At 41.4% G+C, this 24,150-nt stretch overlaps 2 protein-coding genes and 1 long non-coding RNA gene across 5 annotated transcripts in view; 1 reads left to right on the top strand and 2 right to left on the bottom strand.

Moving 5' to 3' along the window:
* RNF139 (ring finger protein 139) overlaps window positions 1-4,690 on the bottom strand; it is a 28,265-nt gene extending 23,575 nt beyond the window's left edge. The window contains exon 1 of the mRNA XM_049826845.1: window positions 4,537-4,690. The gene's annotated coding sequence lies outside the window, so the exon portion shown is untranslated. The remainder of the gene's footprint in view (window positions 1-4,536) is intronic.
* Window positions 4,691-6,150: 1,460 nt separating this feature from the next.
* Window positions 6,151-16,714, bottom strand: LOC126049888 (uncharacterized). Of its 3 annotated transcripts, XR_007509331.1 has the most exons (7): window positions 15,996-16,714; window positions 14,941-15,065; window positions 12,995-13,057; window positions 10,690-10,814; window positions 9,555-9,695; window positions 7,753-7,825; window positions 6,151-7,204 (listed from the first exon to the last, which is right to left on the bottom strand). It is a non-coding gene; the product is annotated as an uncharacterized LOC126049888 (long non-coding RNA). The 3 variants fall into 3 exon arrangements; XR_007509330.1 differs by having other exon boundaries at window positions 6,151-7,825; XR_007509333.1 differs by lacking the exon at window positions 10,690-10,814 and having other exon boundaries at window positions 6,151-7,825.
* A 216-nt stretch (window positions 16,715-16,930) lies between these two features.
* Window positions 16,931-24,150, top strand: part of TMEM65 (transmembrane protein 65) — a 34,792-nt gene continuing 27,572 nt past the window's right edge. The window contains exon 1 of the mRNA XM_049826988.1: window positions 16,931-17,435. Within this exon, the coding sequence (XP_049682945.1) occupies window positions 17,081-17,435 (355 nt within the window). The 5' untranslated portion in view covers window positions 16,931-17,080. The remainder of the gene's footprint in view (window positions 17,436-24,150) is intronic.

The raw sequence follows: 24,150 nt of genomic DNA, 5'->3' as shown, positions 1-24,150 counted from the left end.
GGCTCTGAGGCTGCAAGCTGATGTCTCCAGCTGCTAATGGATGCAGGTATAGGCACTGTGCTCTGCAGCTGCACTGACTGTTTGGGCTTTGCAGGCTGGGGATAGAAACACATCTGAGAGGTGCGTCATTAGCCATGTCAACACTGGCCTCTTAGATGGCTTCTGAAGAGTGGAGTGACCTGTCTGCACTGGTCACCTTTGGGTGTACCCCACATAAACTTCTGCATCTTTTTAGTCCTTGCCCAGCCTCTTTTTTGTCTCAGCTACTGCAGGCTTGGACTGGGGTCTGAAAGACCTTAGGCTGTAATCCTCCTTGCTCCTCTTTCTCTGCTGCCCACCCAGGATCAGACCAGAAGTAATTGTATGCAACAGCCTCAGCCTCCTGAGATGACTGAATGGAGTAGGTTGGTCTTTCTCCACTGTAACACGTGGCTAACCTTAACTTACTGTGGATAAAGTTATTGCAGAGTATCACCTGGGAGCATCACCTGTGCCACAGATATTATCCTCTCTAATGTAACACATTCAAGTTCCTCTGTTGCTTTCCCAGAAGTAATTAGAAAACCACTTTAAGTAGAAAGAAAGTATAAATTCATATAAAATCCCACATTTTCAGATTGCTTTTAAACCATTTCAGCTGCTAATACGGTATCATTGACTTGGGCACTGGAGCTTCATGGCAGATAATAGAAGAAGAGATTTGGAATGAGCTAATTTAGTATGGGATATTTCTGTCAGTAAACAAGCAGGAACACATTCCATCAATTTAGAATCTGTAAAACTGAATGTCCACAGCAAAAGCTGAGAAAACTGCTTTCTTCTTTCCCCACAGGGGTGTCTTAAAAACAAATAGGAACTAAGGTAAAACTTAAGAGTCTCATTTTCACACATAACCAAAATTCCTCTTCTGGGTTGGAATTCAGCTGAGGTGCTAATGAATCCTTCCATAGCATCAGAAACTAAGTCTCAACAACTGCATTTTAACGGGATCTTTCTGATTCTGATGAGAGTCCACAAAAAAATTTGGCAGTGACATTCCAACATTAGAATATATTCCAGGGCAAGGAAATTTAGAGAACAGCAAGTTTGAAACCACCACACAGTACAAAAAATAAGCTTCTGAGTTTCATAATAATTAATGAAATCTGGATAAAGATACAGTATTCCTTTCAGCCCACTATGCACAGTAAAGTGCTTATCTCAAAATTAGGAGTGTTTGAAGACAGTTAATGGTAAAGATGCCACGAACCTTCACAGGAAAAATATTGACAGTAGGTTTCACTCCCCCTCACCATCTTCCCTCCTCCACAACTAGCAAAAATAACATGAAATGTCAAGCACAACATCAAAATAATTGAAGGGTGATTTGCTGTTCCTAAAATATTTGTAGCCACATAAACCATCAATTTATATATTATTGCCCGCACATGTGTCTGGCTGATGATGCATGCAAGCCAAAAGATATTTCTAAATCCAGCTGTTTCTCTTGATACTGCAGACCAGAAGTGTGAGTGGAGTGGGTCATCAGAGAAAGGCCCTGGTGTTCTGGTGGAGTTCCTTCTGAGACTTGAATTATGAGAATGAAAAGACAAAAGAATTGGGACAATTAGTGAATGTAGGAAGAAGGAGAAAAGGAAGCCAATGGGGCATCCTGCAGGGCTGTGAAGATGAGAATGAGAAATTTTATATTAATGAAGATGATGGTGAAAAGGAAGTGCTCCAAAAAAGGAATAAACAAATGACACCCAGTTTAGAAAGTGTGGGTGGCAGGAAGAACAGTGACACCATTAGTCACAGATAAAAGAAGTGAGGGAACAGGTATGTTAAGAAAGATGTTGAGTTCAGTCACTACTGCACTGCGTCTATGCAGTTGCATAAAGCCAGGGAAAGAATCTTATTATATGTCAAGGAGAGAAAATTGTCTTAATTCATGGACTTCAGAGGCTCCGAAAAAAAGAGTCTCCCTATCATTTACACATACTTTAGGTTTTGCTGCTGGATGACACTGAATGAAACAGCTCAGCTGAAAAGAGCTAAATATTTATGTGTATGAGGATTTGGACATGGATATGAATATCGAAAATGGATATGAACTTTTATGTTTCAGGAGATGAGGAAACCATTAATGGCACATGGTTAAGATGACATTTATATTTTTCACATTGTTGCCTAATATCTTTCTCACTGATGACAATCAGACACTGGATAAGATAATCAAGGATCTAACTGGTATAGCCTAATTTGGTATGATTATTCTCTTGGGATCTAGAAACAAGTTTTTAAATTAATGTAACTGACTTTTCATTTAAATTACTTTTATTTTTGCAAGTCTATCAAGTAATGCAAACTTTCAAGTTTGTTACTTTGAATGATTGCCTGAAGAGCTAGGAGTTTTAGTGGTCAAATGTAGCTTTAATTTTAAATTAAAGAGGAACACAGAGACCAGCCAGTTTGGAAATGAAATTTTACAGTTCATTGTATCTGAGCTTGTGATTCTTTAGCTGTAATGAAATGCCAATATCAGTACGCAGAAGCATTTGCTCCCTGTAAAATAATGTAGATTTCTCCAACATCTGTGGAGAAAATGATCTTCAGAGCTTTGTGGTCTACAAATCACCATCACATGACTATACAAAAATAACCCAGTGGAAGTTCTCTATTAAGAGTGAACAGCACATATTCTTTCTCTTGAAAATCTCCCTCATTGTTATCATAGGCATAACAAATGTCAGATGAAGAAGAGCTTTTTAAAGTAAATGGGGAAAAGAAGAAGAGGGGAGTTTCCAAACTTTCAGCAAAAGGCCTGGCTGTGTGTGTTACTGTGTGGCATGCTGTACGCTTTTTATTGTTTGTAAATAAGTATTTTCTATGGAGAGGGCTGACAATTTTTAAAATCATGATCTTCCCATATTGAAGAACACTTACAGAAGCTGTTCCTCTTTTGCCTGTATCTGTCCCAAGCTCGTATGGGATTGATTTTGTATATTCCACGATGGAAACCATAACAAGCCTAAAAATGAATGAAATTATTAAAATGCATTCCCCTCTGTCACCCTTTCTTCCAAAGCTCTGCTTTTTCTTGCTAGGCTCTGCTTGCGAGAGCTACCCTTAATCGCCTCCGGAAGGAGCTGTGCTTTAACCTTGCCACTGTTTTGAGGAAAGCCCTACTGTGTTTAGTTGGATAGCTGCCTGGAGATGGGCTTTAGATCTAAATTTGCTACAGAATTCTGAGTAACCAGCTGAGAGGGGCTATTTCAGCAAAGAGGTAGAGTTCACATTGCTAATTAGTGTGCATAGAGAAATTCTGCATGGCTGGAACAAATCTAGCCCTCTCTAAGGATGGTAGAAAAGACTTCATGTTACTTGATCATTGTCTTAGGAAGTATTGTAATGGGTAAATATATAAATAGATAAAAGGAGATATGCATAGTGTATCAATATTCATCACTAACCTAAATAGTTTATATTGATACATAGTTTCAAGCACACTTAAATAAATGGGAATATTTTGAAATCTACCCAAAACATGATACGGTACATTTGTTCTTAACATCTCTATTTGTTACTACGGAGAGGTGGTGGCCTCTAGCGGACTCTGTATAGGACTAAGGCAAAGCTGAGGCTTCAGGGCAGATGTAATTGCTACTATCAGTTTTCAAAAACCTATGGCACACTGCAGATATGCTTTCTTCATTTTAAACTCGGTTGGAGCTATTGTGTAGACAAAGCTTTAGGTGCCTTGGACTTTTTCTACAGAATTTTTTAAAAGCCATTTTTAGAAGGCTTTAAAGCCAATTCAGGCTGCTTGGAACATGACCTAACGTGGGACTTCAATGGCTTTAAAAGCAGGATTAGCTGAAATACTTTCAAACCTGGCTTGAATTTTTCATATTATGGTAGATTTTCCAAGTAGTCTAACATTTCTTCCAATCCTGTATGGGAGTCCCCTATGTTTGATCACATAATGGGCCACATGACTTTGCACGCCCATGGCAGGGCTGTCCATCTGTCCAGTGGGTCCCAGTTTGGGCCGTAGGCCCACACAAGGTAAGCCTGCACCCTTAATCATGGTGAAAATCTACAGCCGAGGGCTTTGGCTTCTGGAAGGGCTCCATTGGCATCAGGCACTGCTGTGTAATGATCCACAGCTGCAGAGCAGAGCAGCCCACCTGTCCCTACACAGAAGCTGCAGCTGGCAAAGAGATCTAAGATGCAGCTGGCAAACAGATCCCAGCACCTAGCCTGTGGGATCAAAAAGCAGGAGAGAGTCTATGTGGCTGTACAGCAAGCACCTGACCTAGAAGTGCCACAGCAGAGGATGATGAAAAGGGAATCAAATGAGTAAATCTCACATGCAGTGCATGAGACTGGGTAGGTCTTAAATCGGTGATTGACTATTAAGTGTTTTCACTGCTTGTAAAATAAAGTGAAAGCACCTCCTTCTAGTGAGAATTAATTCACTGATGTTTGTCTACCTCTTTAGAAGTATAAAGTGCTATATCAATGTGTTATCAGAATGGCAAGAGGAAGATTTACCTGTGAGTCCTTGGTTGCTGTGTATTCTTATCACTGGCATTTCATAATGGTTTCAGTATCAAGGCTATTGACAGGATAGTCAATGCCAGACTTCTCTGGCACAAAGCTCTCCGAGTTGGGGCCTTACTCCCTCACAACATTTGCAGTGCTGCAGCAGTCATACTTCTGTGGATATTTTGGACCAGTAAGACAAATAAAAAAAAATAGTGCTTATAATTTAATCCTTACAGATGATTATATATTACATTCTCATGAATATGTATGTTCTCCCATATGCCTACCCACAGAATTATACCTATTTGGTATTAGTTCTATATTTCTGTGTAATTGGATCCTTATAGATGATCTTTCTACATATTGAGCCAAGCTTTTTTCTTTCATTTTATGATATAAAGTAATCCTACACAGGCTGTATTTTTTCCTTGACTGTTAATCTGCTATTGAGCAATTCCCTTCCTGATGATTTGCTGAGAATGCGATGGAAAAAAAAGAAGTTTCAGTCAGATCTTCCAAAACAAGAGAGAACACACCCAGAGGTAAAATGTATACACAAGTAGAATTCAAAACACGTTCTGTAACATATTTTACACATAATTTCATATTCTATACAAGAAATGCAAATTTCGAGATGATCCTGGCTGATTGTGTTACAATTGTATAGAGCTCTCTTAAGAACTCATGAAGATTTGTTTTTTTCTTAATTAGATTCTTGGTCCTTATATTTTCTTTTAAAATAAGATGCTTTTATTGCACAATAGCAGAGTAATAGGGCTTTTAAAGGGTGTAGACTTTGTTCCCCTGAATTGTACAGGTGGTTTAAAGGGGCCTTATCATAATAAAAAAATTAAGCCTTTGATCTTGTTTTTTGCCAAACACTAGCAGTATGTGTGGTAAAAGGTTAATTTCAGTCTTTAAGTCTTAGATCTGTATTTAATATGAAATGCACTCAGAAATCCATTAAGATGGAAAGTTTAATTATTAAGACAGTTTGGAAATTTGGCACAGTTTGTTCAAAACACTTCTAGAAACCTTAATTTACTCATTTGATTATAAACAATGTTTACAAATAGAGTTGTAAAGTCAAAATTGACACATGTGCTACCAGGTTACTCTGTAAGCACCTCTGAGCTTCAAACTGGCGTACACATGCACCTGAATTTCTGGTGTCTCGGTTGCTATCTGATCTTCAGATGTGCTGAGGATCACCCTAATGTCATTTGAAGTTGATAAGGATCGTAACACTAAGCAAACCTAAAAGTTGTATGCAAGCAGTTGCAAGCTCTCTCCACCATATAGTAATACTCCAGCCTGGGCAATCACTAGTAGTTTTAATGACTCTTACGATACAATAGAGTGGGGGTTTTGAGAGCTCAAGTCTAAAGTTTACATGACAGTCTCTTTTTTTGGTCTTTTTACGTAAGTTTCTAGTCATTGTGATTATGATAAAAACCTTGAAAACATTAACAGAATGTACTTTACAAGCCCCAAACTCACAAAGAATAATAAAAAAAAGAACATAACCTAAAAAGTGTTTTATAAAGAGGAAGCAGTACAACTTTTAAGTAAACCTCTGATCTAGGTGCAGGCTGTAGGCTCATTTTAAAATGTCCAGTATCTTCCATATTCAGAATCTAAGCAAGAGCTGTAGGTAAGTGGGAAATGGCTGACAGAGGCTGTATCAGAATAAAAAACTATACAATTATTTTGATACTAATTCTCTGAAGCTATTACCAGTTTATAGATGTGTTAACAAACTGCTCTTCTTGTATTCTACCCCCAAAATCCTGTATATGTGTTTATAGATCTCTTTGGCCAGCCACACTTTGGGAATGAAATTACCCAGCCATGGAAGAAACAACTGTACCTTTCTGTGCTGTGGAAAACCAAAGGCAATACTGAAGAGTTGGTTCTTTCTCCTTACATAATCACATAATTAGCTTGCATAGGGGAGAGATGGAAATCTGGAAAAATTGTGTTGCGATGACTGGTATTATCACTGCTATGTTACTGATCATTTACTTTGCTTGTAGCCACACCAAGAGCAAAACTTCTGCTCATGATTCCACTTGTATTTCTAAGTGGCATTGCAATCTCTAGTTTGGAAGCTGCTTCTCTGGAGAACGCCATATCCCTAATATGTCTACAGATGAACATTTGCCTTGGGTCCTTAACATTGTGTCTGCATTACCACCTATTTTTGTCAAGCACAATGTGCTTTCAAACCCCCCACAGGCATAATTTTGTAAACCACTTAAAAATCACATTTGCTAGTGGCAATACAGCAGAAAACAACAATGCTTAGTATCAACAAATAGTTCCTATGGTGCATCATGACTAGCAACTTCTAGAAAAGTAGTTGTTTCTCCCTCAGTTGTAGTTCATGCACAAAGGCCTATTAATACTTTTTTTCTGGCCAAGATACATAGTTTTGAGAAAAAGATCAGTTATTCTTCAGATAATAATTTGTACTGACAAGACAAGTTTATATTCTGGATTAATTCAAGAGTGAAGAGTGTAAAAGAATGGGATAAATATGGATTAAGTTAGTCTGGATTGTAGGATTCTGCCATGTGCCCAGTACAAGATGCAGGATCCCTTGTTCTGCACAGATTGGTAGACCAGCTGAAATCCCATGCACTACGCCTGCGTCCTGTGGGTTTATTTCCTGCTGGAGAGCAAGCACTCTGCTGACCAGGTTTAAAATACTACCCAGGGATTGCAGTAGAAAAAGCAGAGTAAGTAAAAGTAAAGAAGCATCTGAGGACACGGTAGTGTATCCGTGCTTTAAACACGGTTTTGAGTAAGACTTATCTGCTGAAGCTTATGTATCTGGAAGTTAAGCATTTAAAGTCATAGTCACTCCCAGTTCCCTTTACAGTCTATGCTGATAACCAGGCATGAGTGGACGGTGGTTAAGCTCATCATCAGACAGGCCTCTAAGGTAAGTCAAGTGAATTGTCCTCTGGAGGTGTCTGCATCCCTTCCTGTCTATATTGGGAGCCCAGACACCTACACCACAGACACCTACACTGTAGATGCCACCATAGATATCTAAAAAGTTAGATGTCTAAATCTGAACTGGTTGCTCTAGTCTCTCTTTATAGTCCATGGAAATCTGAAGATCAGGCAGTAAAGCCCAGGAGGGAAACTACCTATCAGCCAGACTAAGGAGACTGATAGAAAATATACAAGAGTAACACAGAGTCAGAACTGTACAAGTTTATGTTGCTGATCCAGATCATGTAGGCTTCAGGGAGTAAGAGGTGAACTTCCAAGAGGCAGTACAAAGCTGAAATGCAAGAAACAGATGACTTAGCATGCCTGGCAGAGATCATTGAGGTCTGGGCAATACTGAAGCGCAGTGATAAAACAAAATTGATAGCTTCTTGGATTACATAGTTGTAAAGAAATCAGGCAGGACAGACTCTGGCTGTCCTTGCTACGGGTAAGCAGTCTTAAATGCTGAGGAGCACTGTTTGTTGGGGGCAAAGTTTTTGTAACATAAAAACTTTCTCTTGTAGTTGTGCAAGCATATAAAAAGACAGTGAAATAAAACAAACAAACAGAAATATAAACTTGCAGTTCATTTTCCTGTCAAAGCAACACTATAAACTGAATGGTTATGGAGTATTACATTGGGTGATACAAGTGTCATAGCTCCACTGAGCCTATTTACTTTCAGACGCCCAAAAGTTTGGCTCAAACCCTCTGTTTGTTCACCAAATACAAATATCTATGTTACACATAAATCTCCATAAAGGCAATTTATTCCCTCCCCATCTGTTATTTCCTTTAACAGAAAAATCTTCCTTGAAAAGAATTCCTGTGTGGTATTAAAGTACCTGAGGAAAACAGGTCAATAAATCAATAAACATGTTTTCAGATGTTGTAGCACCTTTTATGCCCACATGCATATTCTATATATTTATTAAACCCATATTTGAAAAGAAATTAATTCAAAGCATCTTTGCTGTAGACCGAGAGCAAAAGAGAAAAGAAGAGTACAATAATGGCCTATTGCATGGTAATAGACTCAAGGCTGATCTTTTTTCTTTTTTCTTTAAAAAAATTCAAAGCAATGAACAATTCGGCCATCCTCAACACTGGCAATTCTCTTGTCTAAGAGAACATGAGTCACTTTATTCAGCACTACATTCTTCCACAGGTTATCAAGGTACTGAAAATTTCAAAAGAAATATAAGCAGTTTAAAAACAAGGTAGATCCTTGGATTTCACGAGTGGGATACAGACAACTGGCAGCAAGCATTCTCCTTTATTACACAGGACTATTTGCTTATGTATCCACTCTAACATCTTCCAAACAAATACCTTAGGATGCAAGAGAGACCAGCAGCATTGGTTTTGACACTGTTCATGCAGCCTAGTTCACAAATCTCATCTTTGACAGTGACTGGTATCTGACCTTTGCATGAATATAAGAAACCCCACAACAGGGAGGTATGGAATAACCGGCTCTCCGTATAAAATGGCTTGTGGCTAAAGTTTGGCTTCAGTCCTGACTCATAATGTTCACTCTCCTTTTTCACATTTAATTTTGATAACCATTCTGCTGTCTTGCCTTGTTCTGACTCTTCTTTAGCTCAGAGCATTTTCTTAAAGAGCTTGCAGAGGACAGATTTCATACCCTGCATCTTGTTTTATAGCAGCACTCTCAGCAACAGCACAAGGAAAAAAAGGACGAGGGTGGACCTTGAGAGAACACAGGGAATGGAGCCAAGATATACTGCCCAAAACCTCATACCTTGCTAAAATGAATATTGCCAGTTTTCTGCCCCTACCTGTGAGATTAGGAGGAGAATTCCATCTGTTGGCTGCTTGTCCAGGTCTCCTGGATATGGCTGGTGTATCCAGATTTGGGGAAGGAAACCAGATTCTTTCGTTTATTTAGAAAATATATTTATAATTATTATAAGTATCACCTAAAATACTAAAACATAACAGATACTAACTTTTGCAGAATACATGCTAGTATTATAAAATAAGCACAATAGTCATACCTCTCCTGTAACCGCTGGATATCAGCTTCATTGGGCCATTCTGAATTTAGTGTCGAGGCAAGTGCCTTGCTCCTGGTAATACTGCTTCATTTACACAACGGGTACAGCAAGCACACTCTGAGGGATTGCCAACAGTGAACCCTAAGGAACAGCGAAATAGTGCATCAGTCTCTGCCTCTATATCCATACAGCTGCTTCTGACAATTAAGATTGTTTCCATTTCAATACAAAATGATGTTGCTCAGGAATAAGCTCAGGCTGTGATACTGGTCCAGCCATTGCAAAGCAGTGACTTTTGGTTGTTACTTATTTATTTTGCATTTGCATCTGGTTTTCTGGAGGTGAAGGAGTTTCTCTTTACAAACAATCTCTAGTTGCCTCCTCTCATAGTCCAATTTGATAGTCGGTTGAATACAATACTAAAAACAGTCGGCTGGAGTTACTCATCATTATTTTATCTGCCCAGGAGACACTCATGCAAGCGTAACATGCATATTCAAATTACTTTCTGTGAGCGGCCAGTTTACTGTAAAAGCTCTCCACCTTGTAACTCATTCTTAGGAAGCTAATTTATGTTCTTACTGGTAAGGGAAAGAGGAATCAAGACTTTACCTTTAAATTTAAATTTAATTAAAAACAAAACCACCATTATATAAAAATAGGTTAAACCCACTATTTGGTATGATGGTGGATTTAGCATTTGACAGTCACTTGCACACTTGGGAGATGACTATATCTCTGTAGTTCTTACGAATTGCCTGTAGCCTTTTCTTTCCATTGATGAATGAAATATTACTGTAAACTATCATCAGGATCTTACGCACCACCTTTTTCTGCTCCCTTTCCCTTTTACCTGTTATCATACATCTCTTTATTTTAAATAGATTTATATATCCTCTATAAACAATTAAATAAATGAAGCATCTTGTATGCACTAGAACTTTTTAAGATCTCACTGGAACAGTGCAAGTATTCTGAAATTTAAATAGATAGTAATTAAAAATTCATTGCCACTCTCCTAATGAATTAATCCAGCAGTTAAATCTGCACAACTATTCATAAGAAAGTTCTAAATGTGGATTCTAATCTATTCTGATTATTGATTTGTTTCTTTAATTTGAGGGGACATACGCACATGACCCTGCTGAGAAAAGAGTTCATTTGCTGGTTTAGAAGACTGTCAAGCTTCCAGAAAATGAGGATAGCCATAACATACGGGAGCTTGTGGCATGGCTTAAAGGAACCTGTCTGTCTTCACTCCTGTCAAGCAAAAGAGTTAGTATTATTATCCTGAAAATAAGTGTTACCTAAAGAGGGACTGAGCACCACTGATATCCTGGGGAAGGCATTTGGATACTGCATGGTTGTGGACTTATGTATAAGGTACAAACTTCAGACCTACATGAAGACTCTCCAGAGGCTTAAATCTAAAACATACATATGTTCAAGAGAAGGAGGGTAGGACTGAGCATACAATTTGCATGCTAGAGTGGAAGACAGGTTGCTTAAGGATGAGCTTAGTTCTCGTTGGGAGAGAGGAGAAAGGGTTGGAGCTGGAGGACTTCAGCAGGGCTGGGAAGAATGACTTTTAAACTGGAAAAAGAGGGGACCAGCAAGAAGCAACAGTGGACTGGTGAAAGCCTACAAAAAGCTGCTGTAGGCCCTTTTAAAGTAATAGATTGGGAACAGCCAGGCTGAGTATGTTAACAGGATAATGTGGGTGGAAGACTCATAGAGTCGAAAGTGAGAAAGTAAGAGAAAGAAAGCAACCAATGAAGAGGAAAAACAAGGAACACAGAGAAATCTGTGATGTAGAACTCCCTGAACACCTCTGGTGAGAAGTAACAAAGCTCTTGTTCATCATGTCTTTCACTGAGTGTGTAAATAGGCTGAACAACTGCTTAGGCTGCCCTTTCAGTGGTATTTAAGTCTTATCTTCTGTCACTAATTGGCTTTGTTCAATAGAGGTAAACAGGATCAAGGGGCAACACAGTTAATGCTGACAGAAATGTTTTGTAGAGCATAAAGGAACAGCTGCTTCAGTCACAGAAAAAAATTATCAAGATGGGGTCACTATGGATCATTTAATCCATTTTACACCACAAAGTGGTGAATGTCTGCAAGGTCCTCATCCAGCTGCTTTGTAATGCTTCAAGAACTTTATCTTTTTTCCGTGCTTCAGAGGAAAGGTAATAGTACAATATCCTTTGCATGATACACAACCTCAGCAGTTAGGGGCCACATGAAGATGTGGGCAAAGGTGCTTTACAGCATCTGTATGTTCACCTGACTTCAGAGCTGGAGCTGCTCAGTCCTCACAGCAGGTCTGCCACTCTAGTTCACGTCTGGCATTTTTATATACCCCAAAATGAATGTTACAAACGTGAAAGTATGTTCAGGTGCCCCTGATGATAGTCTCAGCTTTACACTGATGCGGGAGAACCTCTGTACAGTGGAAATTCCCAAAGACAATTTTAGACCACCTAGTCCTTTTCCTGAGAAACATGTAATAGAAAACAGCTAAGTGGGCTCAATAAATGTAAGCGCTATATACTGCTTTCCTCTGGCATTCCCTATGCTCTTTTGGAATATTTCTCTTCTTTCATACCTTTTCCCTGATACATTTTAATGCAGTTCATTAACTGGAACAATTCAGCCTTCTCACCTTACCCAACTTATTAACAAAATATTTTTTTTTAACTCAAAGGATGTACTGATCTTTTACCTTCTACAAGTGGAACACAGATATTGGAAGACAAAGGGCAAAGTTTTCCATTGTATTTAGTGTGAAAAACTCCAGGACTCATTTGAAGAAATGCTGTGCATCCATATATTAGAAATGTGAGAGGAATTATAGTAAACACCTGCTTTTGGCTCTTCTCAGTTAAAACAGCTAAGAGCTTGTATAAGATAAGGCTTCACTTAATTATTATACAAAGCGGATCCCATGTTTTAGAAAAATAACCTTTAGAAAGTTGTTCCAGTTGTTAATTATTTTCACTGCTAAAATTTTGTGCAGTAGTCTGATTCTGCCTAGTTTCAGCTTCAAACTTGCCATACATCAATAAACATTGATGGGTGGCACGGTTATGTATAATTTCATTGTGTGCTGAAAATGTTGTTTTATAAAGCAAGTTACTTAGAGACTATGTTTATGTCAAACACACAAACTTCTAGTCAATAAAGTGAAGAAATTCATCTCTGGAGACTTGTACTAAGAAGTATTTTTCCAAACCTTTAATAATTCTCCCAACAGTGTTTTGAGCTATGTGCAACTTATCTTAGACTGAGGACACTGTAGCTGAATACAATATTCTAAAAGTATTTACCCTGAATGACAGAAAAAGTGTAACTTCTCATCTTGTACTTGATAACCCCATGTTTATATATCCAAAGACCATACTATCACTTTGAGGCATAGTGTTCCAGAGGGAGCTTACTTCAGTGATTGTCTGCCAAGATCCTCAGCTTTGTTTAAACCACACAATGTGCCTGTCTGCTTCCTGAATGTAAAAAAAAACATGGAATAATTTACATGAACAAGATGAGGACCAGAAAAGGCCTTGACACTGTGTAAGCACTGCTCAGTAATAACTAAAACATCAGTATGTTACTAACACAGTTTTCAGCACAAATTCAACATAGCCCCATACAAGCTACTATGAAGAACTTGTAACTCTATCCCAGCCAAAGCCAGAACAGAGTCCTGACCCCAAAATTGTCTTGAAATAATTTACAAGTGTTTATCAATATAATAATGCATATGATTGTACAAAGCTGTACAAGGGGGGAAACAGTAATGGTCAGAAAGATCCTCTGTTTGCACTTGACTTCCTACAACTTCTCAAGATTATTGTAACTTCTCCTTTTATTGCTAAATGACAAGATCTTATTAATTTTTGCACTATTTCAGTAAGTAATGATATTTTAAGCTCCCAATCTTGTCTTGTATTCGTATTTTAGACTGTAGATAGGATTTCAAATTTTAGCAAGTGGTCGATATATTTCAGGGCTCCTTTTCTGAGCATTGTGTTGCATTATCTGCAGATTCCTCCATCTGCCAGCACACAAGTAATTGTAGGATCAGACCCTAGCTAGGCTAGCAGGACCATAAGAGCCCCATCTTCTTCAGAAAAGTGAGGCAGAAGAAAAGTAGCTTGTCCATGCCTCTCTGAAGCTATCAATCTGCAAGTTTCCTAGAAATTTTGACCTGCCTATAGTACAGTACTTAACTGGTAAAACACAAACTGTGCATAGTTGCAATTTATGGTATCAAACATTTACCAAACCTTAAATCTTGGTCTCACCTTAGCTAACAATACTTACCTTTACACTGGCCAGAGAAATCATGTTACTCCCTTAATAGAAAGTTCCTTCATGAATAATATTCTCTTGCTTCACCACATAAAAATGTAATTATTAAATGTGCAGCCAATATTTATATAGGATGAGGGCTTCCTAAAATTTCCTGCCAATCTCCATAAAAAGACTTGTCCTTAGAAGGCCTCGCAGAAATTCTGTTAAAGATGGCTGGCATTTTTCTGCTGATTTCTAAATAAGCATTTTTCTAGCTTTTAGGGCTGAACATCATCAAATTTTCCATGTAGTATTTTAAACAATTTCCTCCTACTTCTGTCAGTTAGTGTATAAACAACCTTTATTAGTTTGGTCACTCGTAAAATAAATCACGTTGGGAGAAAATTAACCTATCAGCAAGAAAACAGGAAAAAAAAAGGAAACTTCTGCATTTTTCAGAACATTGTGAGAAATATGCATTTCAGCAGGTTCACAAGCTCTGCTGGAGTGGCAGGGACTGATGAAAGTTACTCTACACCACCTGCTGAATCGAGCTAAATAGATTGTCTGATTAAAGTGTCAGTTTATCCAATGGCTTCAATTTTGCTTTTTCACAAAATAAAAGTTCCAACAAACAAAGAATTATGGAAAAAACCTATTAGGTTATCTAGTTTATTTCCTGTCATTGCAGAATAGTCCCTCTGAAGACATTTTTATTCAATTTGTTCAATGCAGTTTTAAAGGCTTAGAAAGGCATAAGCCACAGCTGCTGCCCACAGAAGAATTTAGTCTGCTAAACCTTGATCTCTAGCTTGACACACAAGCACCTCTCTGTACAACTGATATTCCTATACAGCAAATACCTAAAGTCTATGTTAGAAATCCCCCATTCATTGTCATTGACTTCATATTCATTTCATCAGAGATCCACACTGGCACGTGGTCCTGCCTATAATGAAATCCTTGAGAGACTGGCACGATAGACTGCCAGCCCCTCTGGACAAAGAAACTCTCTCCTTCAGTGTCTGAAAACACTTGCAAAGTTTCAAGTACTGTCAAAACACCCCAAGAGTAATCCAAACGCAGTCACCTTTTGCAACAGATGTACAGCATGGCTGGCACGGCCTGCATTGGTGGGAAAGATAGGAAGTCTCCTTTCTTGCCAGGTACCAGTGTTCCTTCTTTGCTCTGTCTTTGTAGTCTGGTGTAATCAAGCTGTGTGAATATAACATCTAATATATAACATAAACAATCAGAAATGTGTCAAATTGAAGTATTAAAGGTTTGGCATCTGGAAAGCTTGTTTTTTCCTTATTTTTCTGATGGCATTTCTTCAGGTGTTTGGCACTCCCATTGCACATCCTGCATTTCTGTGTGGAAGCACCCATTTTTATTGAAAAAGCTATTTGAGTAAGAAAATTTTAACAGCATCTTTGAACACTTTTATGAACTCTCCTGTTGTTACAGTTTTCTGGAAGTGAAAACTATTACTGACTGCCACATTGCCCCTGAAGAGTAGCAGAAGATACTGGGAAGGTAAGTACAGTTGTAAGCACCATCAAAGGCTTACTGGCTCTGGATCAGGAGTAAGCACTGTAAGAAAGACTTACAGCACTGTAAAAAAATCTCTCGTCTCACAGGCAGGATATATGGGCTGCATGGCAAAACGCATTTAACTGGAAATAGTAGCCAGCACACATCTACCTCCACTTCTTATCTAAAATGGTGAAAATTATCATATATCCAGGCCTTTATGACTTATTTTCTGTATTTCTGCACTCATTTTCTTCACCCTCTCTACAGCACACGTACTATATGTAAATATCTGTAATATTGAACACATACTGTAGGTAACACACTTCTGTTTATCACGAGATCTTTGTCTTTATACCATGCATTAACTCTGCAGCAGTGGGACTGGAGAGAAAACGCTGCTTTTTTACGTAAAGTTTTAACTTCTCCCTGCAGAGGACGCAGTGCCAAATTAAAACTTTCTGCTTGCCTCCCTCCAAGAAGGCAGCAGACCCCCCCCCCGCTGAAGAAACCAACTGGATGGACATCCCCACTCCACAAGTCTGCTACCTTTGGTGTTAAAAGATCTAGACATATAGCAATAAATGTTGAGGGCCTCCAGAAGTTGCTTACCTTAGTATTAGATGAGCTAGGCATATAACGAGTGAGTCCCTTGTGGTTTTGGTTATTTAGGATCTTTGCAGGCGAATTACAAAATCTAATACTTTCTGAATACAGTGTTTTGAAAAAACAGAACCTGGATTAACCCCTAGGATGGCATATGTAACCTGGGAAGCATTCAGACCGTGCAGCAGAAGACTTATCTGGTTTTAAAACACATTCTGTTCCTTCAAGATGTGTGCTGCCTCCTAAAAGCGTATTTTTTTTTTAAAAAAACAAAACATACTGAGTGGCTCAAAACACAATGCCTGCCAATTTTAACAGAAACGCCCCGCGCAGCTAAAAGATACTAAACCAAAACCTGCACGTCGCAACGCCACGACCCTCCAAGGCAAGGGCCTGAAAAACAGGAAAGACAAGCAAAACCTTGTCTCTGTTATTCCGGTACAATACCGGGGGCCGGCGAGGGCCGGGGACACCTCTTGTTACTGAGAAGACGCCCTGTGGGCTTACAGGTACCTTAAAAACGGATAAAATACCAAGAGGTTGGGAGGGAGCTCCTCCGAGGGCCAGGGGTGAGGAGGAGAGCAGCTTCTAAGCCCCCACACTGCCGCCCTAATCTACGCCCCTCACACCGGCCGCGCCCCAGCCCTTCCCTCCCCCGCTGCCAGGCGAGTTCCCCCTCAGGGGCGAGGGCCGTCGGCCCCGGCCCTAAGGCGGTGGCGGGCGCCGGCCCGGCCTCCCTCGCCCTGACGGGGCGAGGGAGGCCGGGCCGGCGCCCGCCACCGCCCTAGCGCCGCGCCTGCGCGGAGCCGCCTCTGCCGGCCGCCCTCCGCTCCGCCTCGCTCCGCTCCGCCCCGCCGCCGGCGCGGGGCCACCATGGGCGGCAGCGGTTGAGGCGGCCGGAGCGGCGGGGCGCGGAGCGGAGTGCGGGGCGGGGCGCCGCCGCCGCCGCTGCTGCTGGCGGGAGCGGCCGCGGGGCGGTGACTGGTGTGCGGATTCCCCGGCCCGGTGAAAGAGCCGCGGGGAGCCGCGGCCCGGGGACTTCGGCGGCGGGCGTTTCTGGCGGCCCGAGCGCCGCGCCCTTGCCCTGCCCCATGTCGGCGTGGCTCGGCCGGGCGGCGCTGCTGCTGGGGCGGCTGGGGGGCCCCGTCGCCGCTGCCGCCGCCCCCTCCTCCTGCTTGGGCTCGCTGCGTGGCCCCCCGCGCTGCTGCTGCCGTCGCCGCCTGGGCAGCCTGCGAGGCGGCGCCGAGGGGCTGCTCCTCCCGCTGGGGTCGTCGCAGCCGCCGCCGCCGCCCGGGCGGGCGCTGGGCACCCACCCCAAGAAGGAGCCGATGGAGGCGTTGAACACGGCGCAGGGGGCCCGCGACTTCATCTACAGCCTGCACTCCACCGAGCGGAGCTGCCTGCTGCGGGAGCTGCACCGCTTCGAGTCCATCGCCATCGCCCAAGGTGAGCGGCGGCTCCCTCGGACCCCGGCCTGAGGGGCCGGCACCCGCCGCCTCCCTCCGCGCTGAGGGCGGGCGGGCGGGCGGGGATCGGCCCGGCGGCGGTGGGGAGGGCCGGGCCGGGCCGGTGCGGGGAGCGAGCCCCCGAAGTTCGGCGTTGGCCGCGGCGGGTTCCTCCCGCCTTCGCCCACGCGTCTCCTTCGGGCGGCCGAGCGAGTGGGAAACTTCGGCAGGACAAGGCGTCGAGAGGCGTACGCCGGTGTGTTTTAGCGTGATGGGCTGTGAGGCGCACAACCCGAAATTTACTTTCCAGAAGCGTCTGCAGCACCTTCAGAACTTAAAACGGGCCGCCGTGCCAGATCCTCGGTGTGTTTGTCGTCTCACGAGGAGTTTCGGAGAGGCGTGGGTGGTCGTGTTTCGGAATGGGAGTAGAAGAGCGTGTCTCGTAAAATCCTCTTGACGCTAGTGCAGCAGCAAATTGATTTCAGACCTCTTAAGAGATGCTGGCTGCCGCTACTCTGGGGGCTCATTCACGAATTACACTTCCCTGCACAGAGAGCAGGTGTCTGCTTACCGGCACTGCTTCTTGGAAGTGTTGGTTCTGATGCGGGAAGGTGTGTGTGTGCCGCGGAGGTTTATAGATGTGTTTCTGAATATACTGCTATGCAACACCAATTAAAATAATTCACGGTGATTTTTTTCATCTGATCCAGCTGTTCTTGCCAGCTTGACGCTTTTCCTTAAACAAATCAAACAAAACCAAATCCTCTTAATTACAGCCTCCGTACTTCTGGTTCTGATGCTTAGCTGTAATTTACAGTCCCTGTTGCAATGAAGGTTGATAGCAGGTACTTAAGAGATCAGTGTGCATTTGATCTAGGCCTCTTTGTGACTTTGATAGTAGCGTGCCCTTGGAAAGGGCATTTCCGTCCCTTGTGGCTCTTCTGTACTTGTCTGGAATAAATCTTGTGGTGGGCAGAGAACAGGTCCAGGGGTCAGCTGTGGGAATGCTGCTTTCATGAAGAGACAGAACCCTTTCAGGTACCTCTTTGGTTTTGTTTATAGCACACTTGCGTATAAACAGTAGTGTGTCTAATCAGAGCGAGAGTAGTTCACTTAAGTGGTTCATTTTAGAAGCAGTGCTGCTGTTTAGCAGAGCATGAATCAGTTGTGTTTGTTTTCCAACACAGAAGTATGCTTTGAGCTGTTAAGTTGACACTAACTTTTGAATACTAACAACTAATACTCTTCCTAAATAAATACTTCTCAGCTTCTGAGGGGTTTTTGCCATGAGGTTTTTGTGCGAGTTTCTAACTCAGCAGTTACTGCTCAGCTGAAACTGGGCTGCTCGCAGTGCTTCTGTGTACCTGGAGGATCATGCGGTCGATATCAAAATGAGGCTTTAAAATGCGTTTCAGTATAATGTCTCAAGGTTTATACAGAGATAATTCAACAGATGGTCCTATTTAATATCTTGTTGCTCAGTTGCTGTTAGCTATAATATGAAAGTCTGTTTCTATAAAATGCTGTGACTTTCTGATGATTCAGGTTTTAGAAGACAGAGTAACGAAAGCATTAGTTTGAGTTTAGAGACTTTACTGCATGGGACCTTATTAGTAAACTGCAAATTTATTCCACTAGTGGAAACTGCAGTTTGCTTGTGCCTGAAACTGTGAGCATTAATCTCACTGGAGGGAGCATTTCAACAAAACCTCAGTTATGGCCTTCGTATTCTCACAGATAAGGGCTGCATAAAGTGTTGTAATGCCATCAGACTGTGGTCCTTGGAGTCAGATTCTTGATCAGCCCAATTAGTAGCTTGATAAGACTTTTTAAAAAATAACCTTTCCCTTTAGCCAGCTCCTTTTTTTAATTATTTTTACCAGCCTGCAGCATGATAACAGCTGTCAGCTTTTAACTCTAAGAAATTGTATTTCTTCATGTGTTGTGGAAAGGAAAAAATCATAACCAAGAAGGACTTCTAATTTTTATTCAACAGACTTAATAGAGGGAAAAAAAAATAATTTTAAAACTCTAGGGCATACCTTGTGTACATTCCCTGATATTCTAGAGAAGTAAAATCACGTGAGCAAGAGAGGAAACATGGCACAGAATTCATTCAGCGCTGGTAAGATAGGTGCTCTGCTTTCTTTAGATGCACCACCATAGCACTGGATCCTCTTTGGTGCGCATTTGTGCGAGCAGCTGTGGGCTAAGGAAGTGAATGGTAATGCCAGAAGTCCCTGGGTGGGATGGATTGCCCATAGCTGTTTTCTGTAGAGGATTGATATTGGCAGAATTCAGATTTTACACAAAGAAAGGCAGTGAGTGTAGAGCCAGGCTCTTGAGGAGTGTCAGATGTGTATTGTCACTCAGCACCAAGGAGTGCCAGAAGAAGACAAAGTGAATAAAAGGGCTGCACTGGAAAGAAAAATAGATGATTTCTGGGCTAGATGTTGATATTCTGTACTTAACGTGCTTTATTATGGTTAGCTGATAATTTGTATGTTTGCTCTTTCCTGCTGTTGAAGTGGTGGCTGCGTAGGAATGATCTAACTAGGTACACAGGTTGTGATTGTGAGTAGCAGATGGGGGTGAGAGGTATTTGTACCCTGCTTTCCAAGTACTTTCTCCGCTCTACTAGTGTCATTTTTGATTTTTACAACTGACTAGTTCAATCAAGATAAAATGGTTTTAGAGATCTTGGGTTTCTTCTTGATCTTCTCATTTGGTGGCAGCATGCTGTAGCTCCCAGTAGCTGATTCTTTAGATGAGGTTGCTTGTTTTACTTTTGCGTTGATTTCCAATGAAAGTGATCCAAATGCAGCCTTCGAATTCACTCGTCTACCTACGGAGTAAATTCCAGTGTCCTGTTTGAGTCTGGAAAATCAGTCTCTCCTCAATCATGAAACGCCTATGCAGTTTTGCCACTGTGCTTAAGCTTGTTTTGTGCCTGTGATCTTTTCATAGTTCTATATGGAAAGGGAGGTCTTAGTCCGTACCCTTCTTAATGCAGTCCTTATTGGGTTAAGTTTTGACCTTCTTCCTTCACTGCCTCTTCTGTGCCCTAACAGACCCCATAACAGCTAGGGGAAGCTGTCAGCAATATGGGGAGACCTGGGCACATCAAGAACCAAATGGGGCCTGTTCCTCAGCCCATTCCCAGGCCTACCACCAGAAGGATGCAGTTCCATCAACTAATTGCCCTAGCGCGAAATATGACAGGACACACTATCGGTGGCCTCCGCTAATGGCAGAGGCTGCAGGGAAACCCATCCTTTGCTGCGGCTGCTACGCTGAAGGACGGTCCTCAGGTAGGTGAGTCGTAGCTGTTGACCTGTAAGTTAGGTGAGTCTCTGAAGCGTTTTTGAAACTTAACACGTCTGTTTGTGCTGTAGTCAGAAAAGTTGTAGGTGGGGAGAGGTTTGTGAATGTGTTCCTGCCATCACCTTGTCACCTGTCTTACCTGGATATTTGTCTGGACTCTTAGACCTTCCAGATGCCGAGCACTAGCAGTCAGTTTAAACAGTTTAGCTTTATTAATAAACACTGAGATTCTTCTGTTTGTTTTAGTACATCAGTGAGAAGACAGAGCTTTATCTGTGAGCTCGTGATAAAGGATGGCTGTGAAGCTGGGAGCCTGAGTTGAAATTAGTAGATGGCTTTTGCCTAGGGGAAGTTGGGGGAAGGCTGTGAAACTGAATCTGGATGGAATTGTTCTCAGAAGATATTTTGAGAACTGTCCTGATTTAGACTATAATCTGTATCTTACTATCTTAAAAGTTAGTCAGAACATCACTAAGTTGCTCTTTTTCAAGACAGCTGCAAGTCTGTCTCACCTGGATTTAGTTTTCCTTCTTCATTAAAGGCTTTTTAAAGTCTTTTTCTCTCCCCCCCCCCCCCCCCCAATCTTGGAAAGGTGAATAAGGTCTCACATTTTCCTAGGAAGAGGCTTGAAACAAAGTTTTTAAATTTCAGCTCCTGTTTCTTGTAAGCATGTCAGCCACACCATATGGAGATGATGCATGTGGACTTGAATACAAATATCTTGTATTTTTCTTTCTCATAGTTACAGGAACACTGAAGTAGCAGGTAGGCCAGTTCATTTTAAATGTAATAGTTCTGCTTTCCTGTTTGTGGAAGTGGTGCCCCATAATCAAGTTTTGTTGGCAACAGTCAAATCCTCCTTCCAGTTGCTCCTTTCTTGTATGGGGCACATGAAAGTGTAAAAATCTTACTGGCAATGTGGAGATTGATTTAATACTTCTGACCTTCTACAGCAATTTTCTATTATAAAAGACTGATATTGGAAAGAAGATGTAACTTCTTTCTTAAGGGGCTTATATTCAGGTTTTCTACCTTTGGTTTTCAACGCATGATATGAAATGATTCATGAAAGCACTTCTGAGCAGTGCAGCAAGCCTGGTAACAAGGAGGAAAAATACTAAAGGGTTTGACTTGCTTAGGTAAGAAATACTAAACTTAGCATGTCTGCTGCATCTTTATTGCTTCTAAGGGTACTGTTGTTCTTATCTGTGCTGGGTTAAAATATTCTTGAGCTCATATGTAACCATTTTCCATTAATAATACTAACATGATGGCTGTCTAGGGCCTCTAAGAAATCTCAGGTCTTGATAGTGAAAGAAGCCATTACTTTCCCATCTTTTGTTGCAAAGATGGGAAAACAATTCCTTTTTTCCTATCTTTGTGTACATATACATAAAATATATATACACAATATATCTTTGTGTATATATAAATTATATATTTTAAAGTATATAATGTATGTACATTGAACGCAATTTCTTGAAAGCACCGAGTTGCGTTTTATGTTTTAAATGGAAGGGGTTTGTGTGATGTGATCACTAAATAAAAGGCCTTCTGGAGTATAATTGCTTGGTTCTCTGCCTGTTGAGGTTGTGTATTAACTGGAAAACATGCAAAAAAGCGGTAGCAATGCAGTCTTGACAGCTACTTTTGTTGGTTTAATTTGCAGGTCTCAGGGAATGCAGTCTCTAGCTAGATTCTCTTTGAAGGCATTGGTATGTTATATCATACATGGTTTAATAAATAATCTGACCAAACTGGTGCATTCTGATAGAAAAATGTTCATAATTTCAAGTTACTGCATCTTGTGTTTGTTTAAAAAAAAAAAAAGTTAGTGTGAAGGTAAAGGGCACCACCTCCATGTGTTCAATAGGGCTGACAGCACGGGCAAGATCTCTTTGTGGGATTTTGCGAGCTTTTAGCCGTTGTTGTCTTTGGTGCCAGAAGAAACATCTCTAGTTTCTGATCTGGTGTTAAATTTATGAACTCTCCAGTTTACTGGAATACTTTAGGGAGTGTTCGAGCCTAGGTGCCTCTACTTCTACAACTTTAAGAAGAAGAGTTAATTCAGAAGACCGCAAATGTCATCAAAGACAAACGGATTTCACTGAGATTTTTAGATACTCCAGACATGATGTCCTATGAAAAAGATTGCCTTGTTGGATGAGTCAGATGCTTCTTGCCAAGAGGAACAAACTGTGGTTCCTCTGCCATGGTGGTTTAGAACCACTCAGGTTTTAGTACGTCTTGTTAGAACTTAAATCTCTGTTAACATAACAAAGCATAATTTGATCCTTCTGGAAGTACTTGTCTTGTTTGAAGAGTGATTTCACAGTACAAGTGTGAGTTTTCTTGCAAGGACTGCCCAGCCCACTGAGCTGGGAGAAGAGGGAAGAGTCTTGCTGGTGGGCTTTGGCAGGTACAATGGCACCTGGGGGGGACGGTTCTCTCTCCCTCTCTCTTCTACAGGCCTAATGTGCGGAGGTGAGCTCTGAGCTGTGTGTGGAGAAAGATCATCTACCTTTCCATTGCTGTGACCTAGGTCAAGAAATTTTTTTTTTAACTCTAGTGTTTGATTGCTATTCTAGGAGAAGGTCTTCTGGCAGACTGCTGGCAAGCATCTAATTCAGAAGCTTGAAGTGCCCTGTCAAGCTGGTAAAATGACAAACTCTTACCAGCCTGCCTGCGTGCAGCCCCTTTGTGTTCTTAGACCATCACAGCATACACAAGGACTATGGCTAATCTCACTGCTGAGTCAAAAATAGTCAGTGATGAAAGGAATGACTTTTCAGATGGAAACATGTACTACTTCTTTCTTTGCTTCTGAAACTTTTTTTCTTTCCGAAATCATCAAGCCCTCTTGTGAAGGCAGAGTGCAGGAGGAAGAGTGCTACACAGACTCTGCTGATAATTTTGTTTAAAATCTATCGATGGAACTGTTCTATTCTCAAATGGTGGCCATCTATGTAATGCCAAGTATTTTATTACCTGTGATAAAGTAAGCTATTACAAAAGACTTTGAACCCTAGGTGTTAGTTAACACCAATATTAAATCCTGGCCATTTACTTGAAATTGATACCATTTTGCCAGGGGGTGGGTGGGAAAGGAGCAAGGAATAGCAGCTATGTATCTTTCTAGTTATTCTGACACTATTTTTCTTAAAGGCTTGGTGAAGAGAGGGCGGAAGGCTTGGTGAAGAGAGAGAGAAATCATAAGCTGCATTCAGCCCTTTAGCCGTCATGTACTTCTATATCTGGAATACTCAATGCATAAATCTGCTGTGGCTTTCCCAGGCCTTGCTGTTGAAGAGCAGGGCTCTGCCTTCTGCCCTCTTCAGGGAGCTGGGACGAAGCCTGACCGGCAGAAGCTGCATTCTCGCTCTGCTGACAGC

Source organism: Accipiter gentilis, chromosome 2 (assembly GCF_929443795.1).
Source record: "Accipiter gentilis chromosome 2, bAccGen1.1, whole genome shotgun sequence".
Classification (NCBI taxonomy): domain Eukaryota; kingdom Metazoa; phylum Chordata; class Aves; order Accipitriformes; family Accipitridae; genus Astur; species Astur gentilis.
Note: the sequence above shows the minus strand (reverse complement) of the source record. Positions and strands in the feature narration are given on the sequence as shown.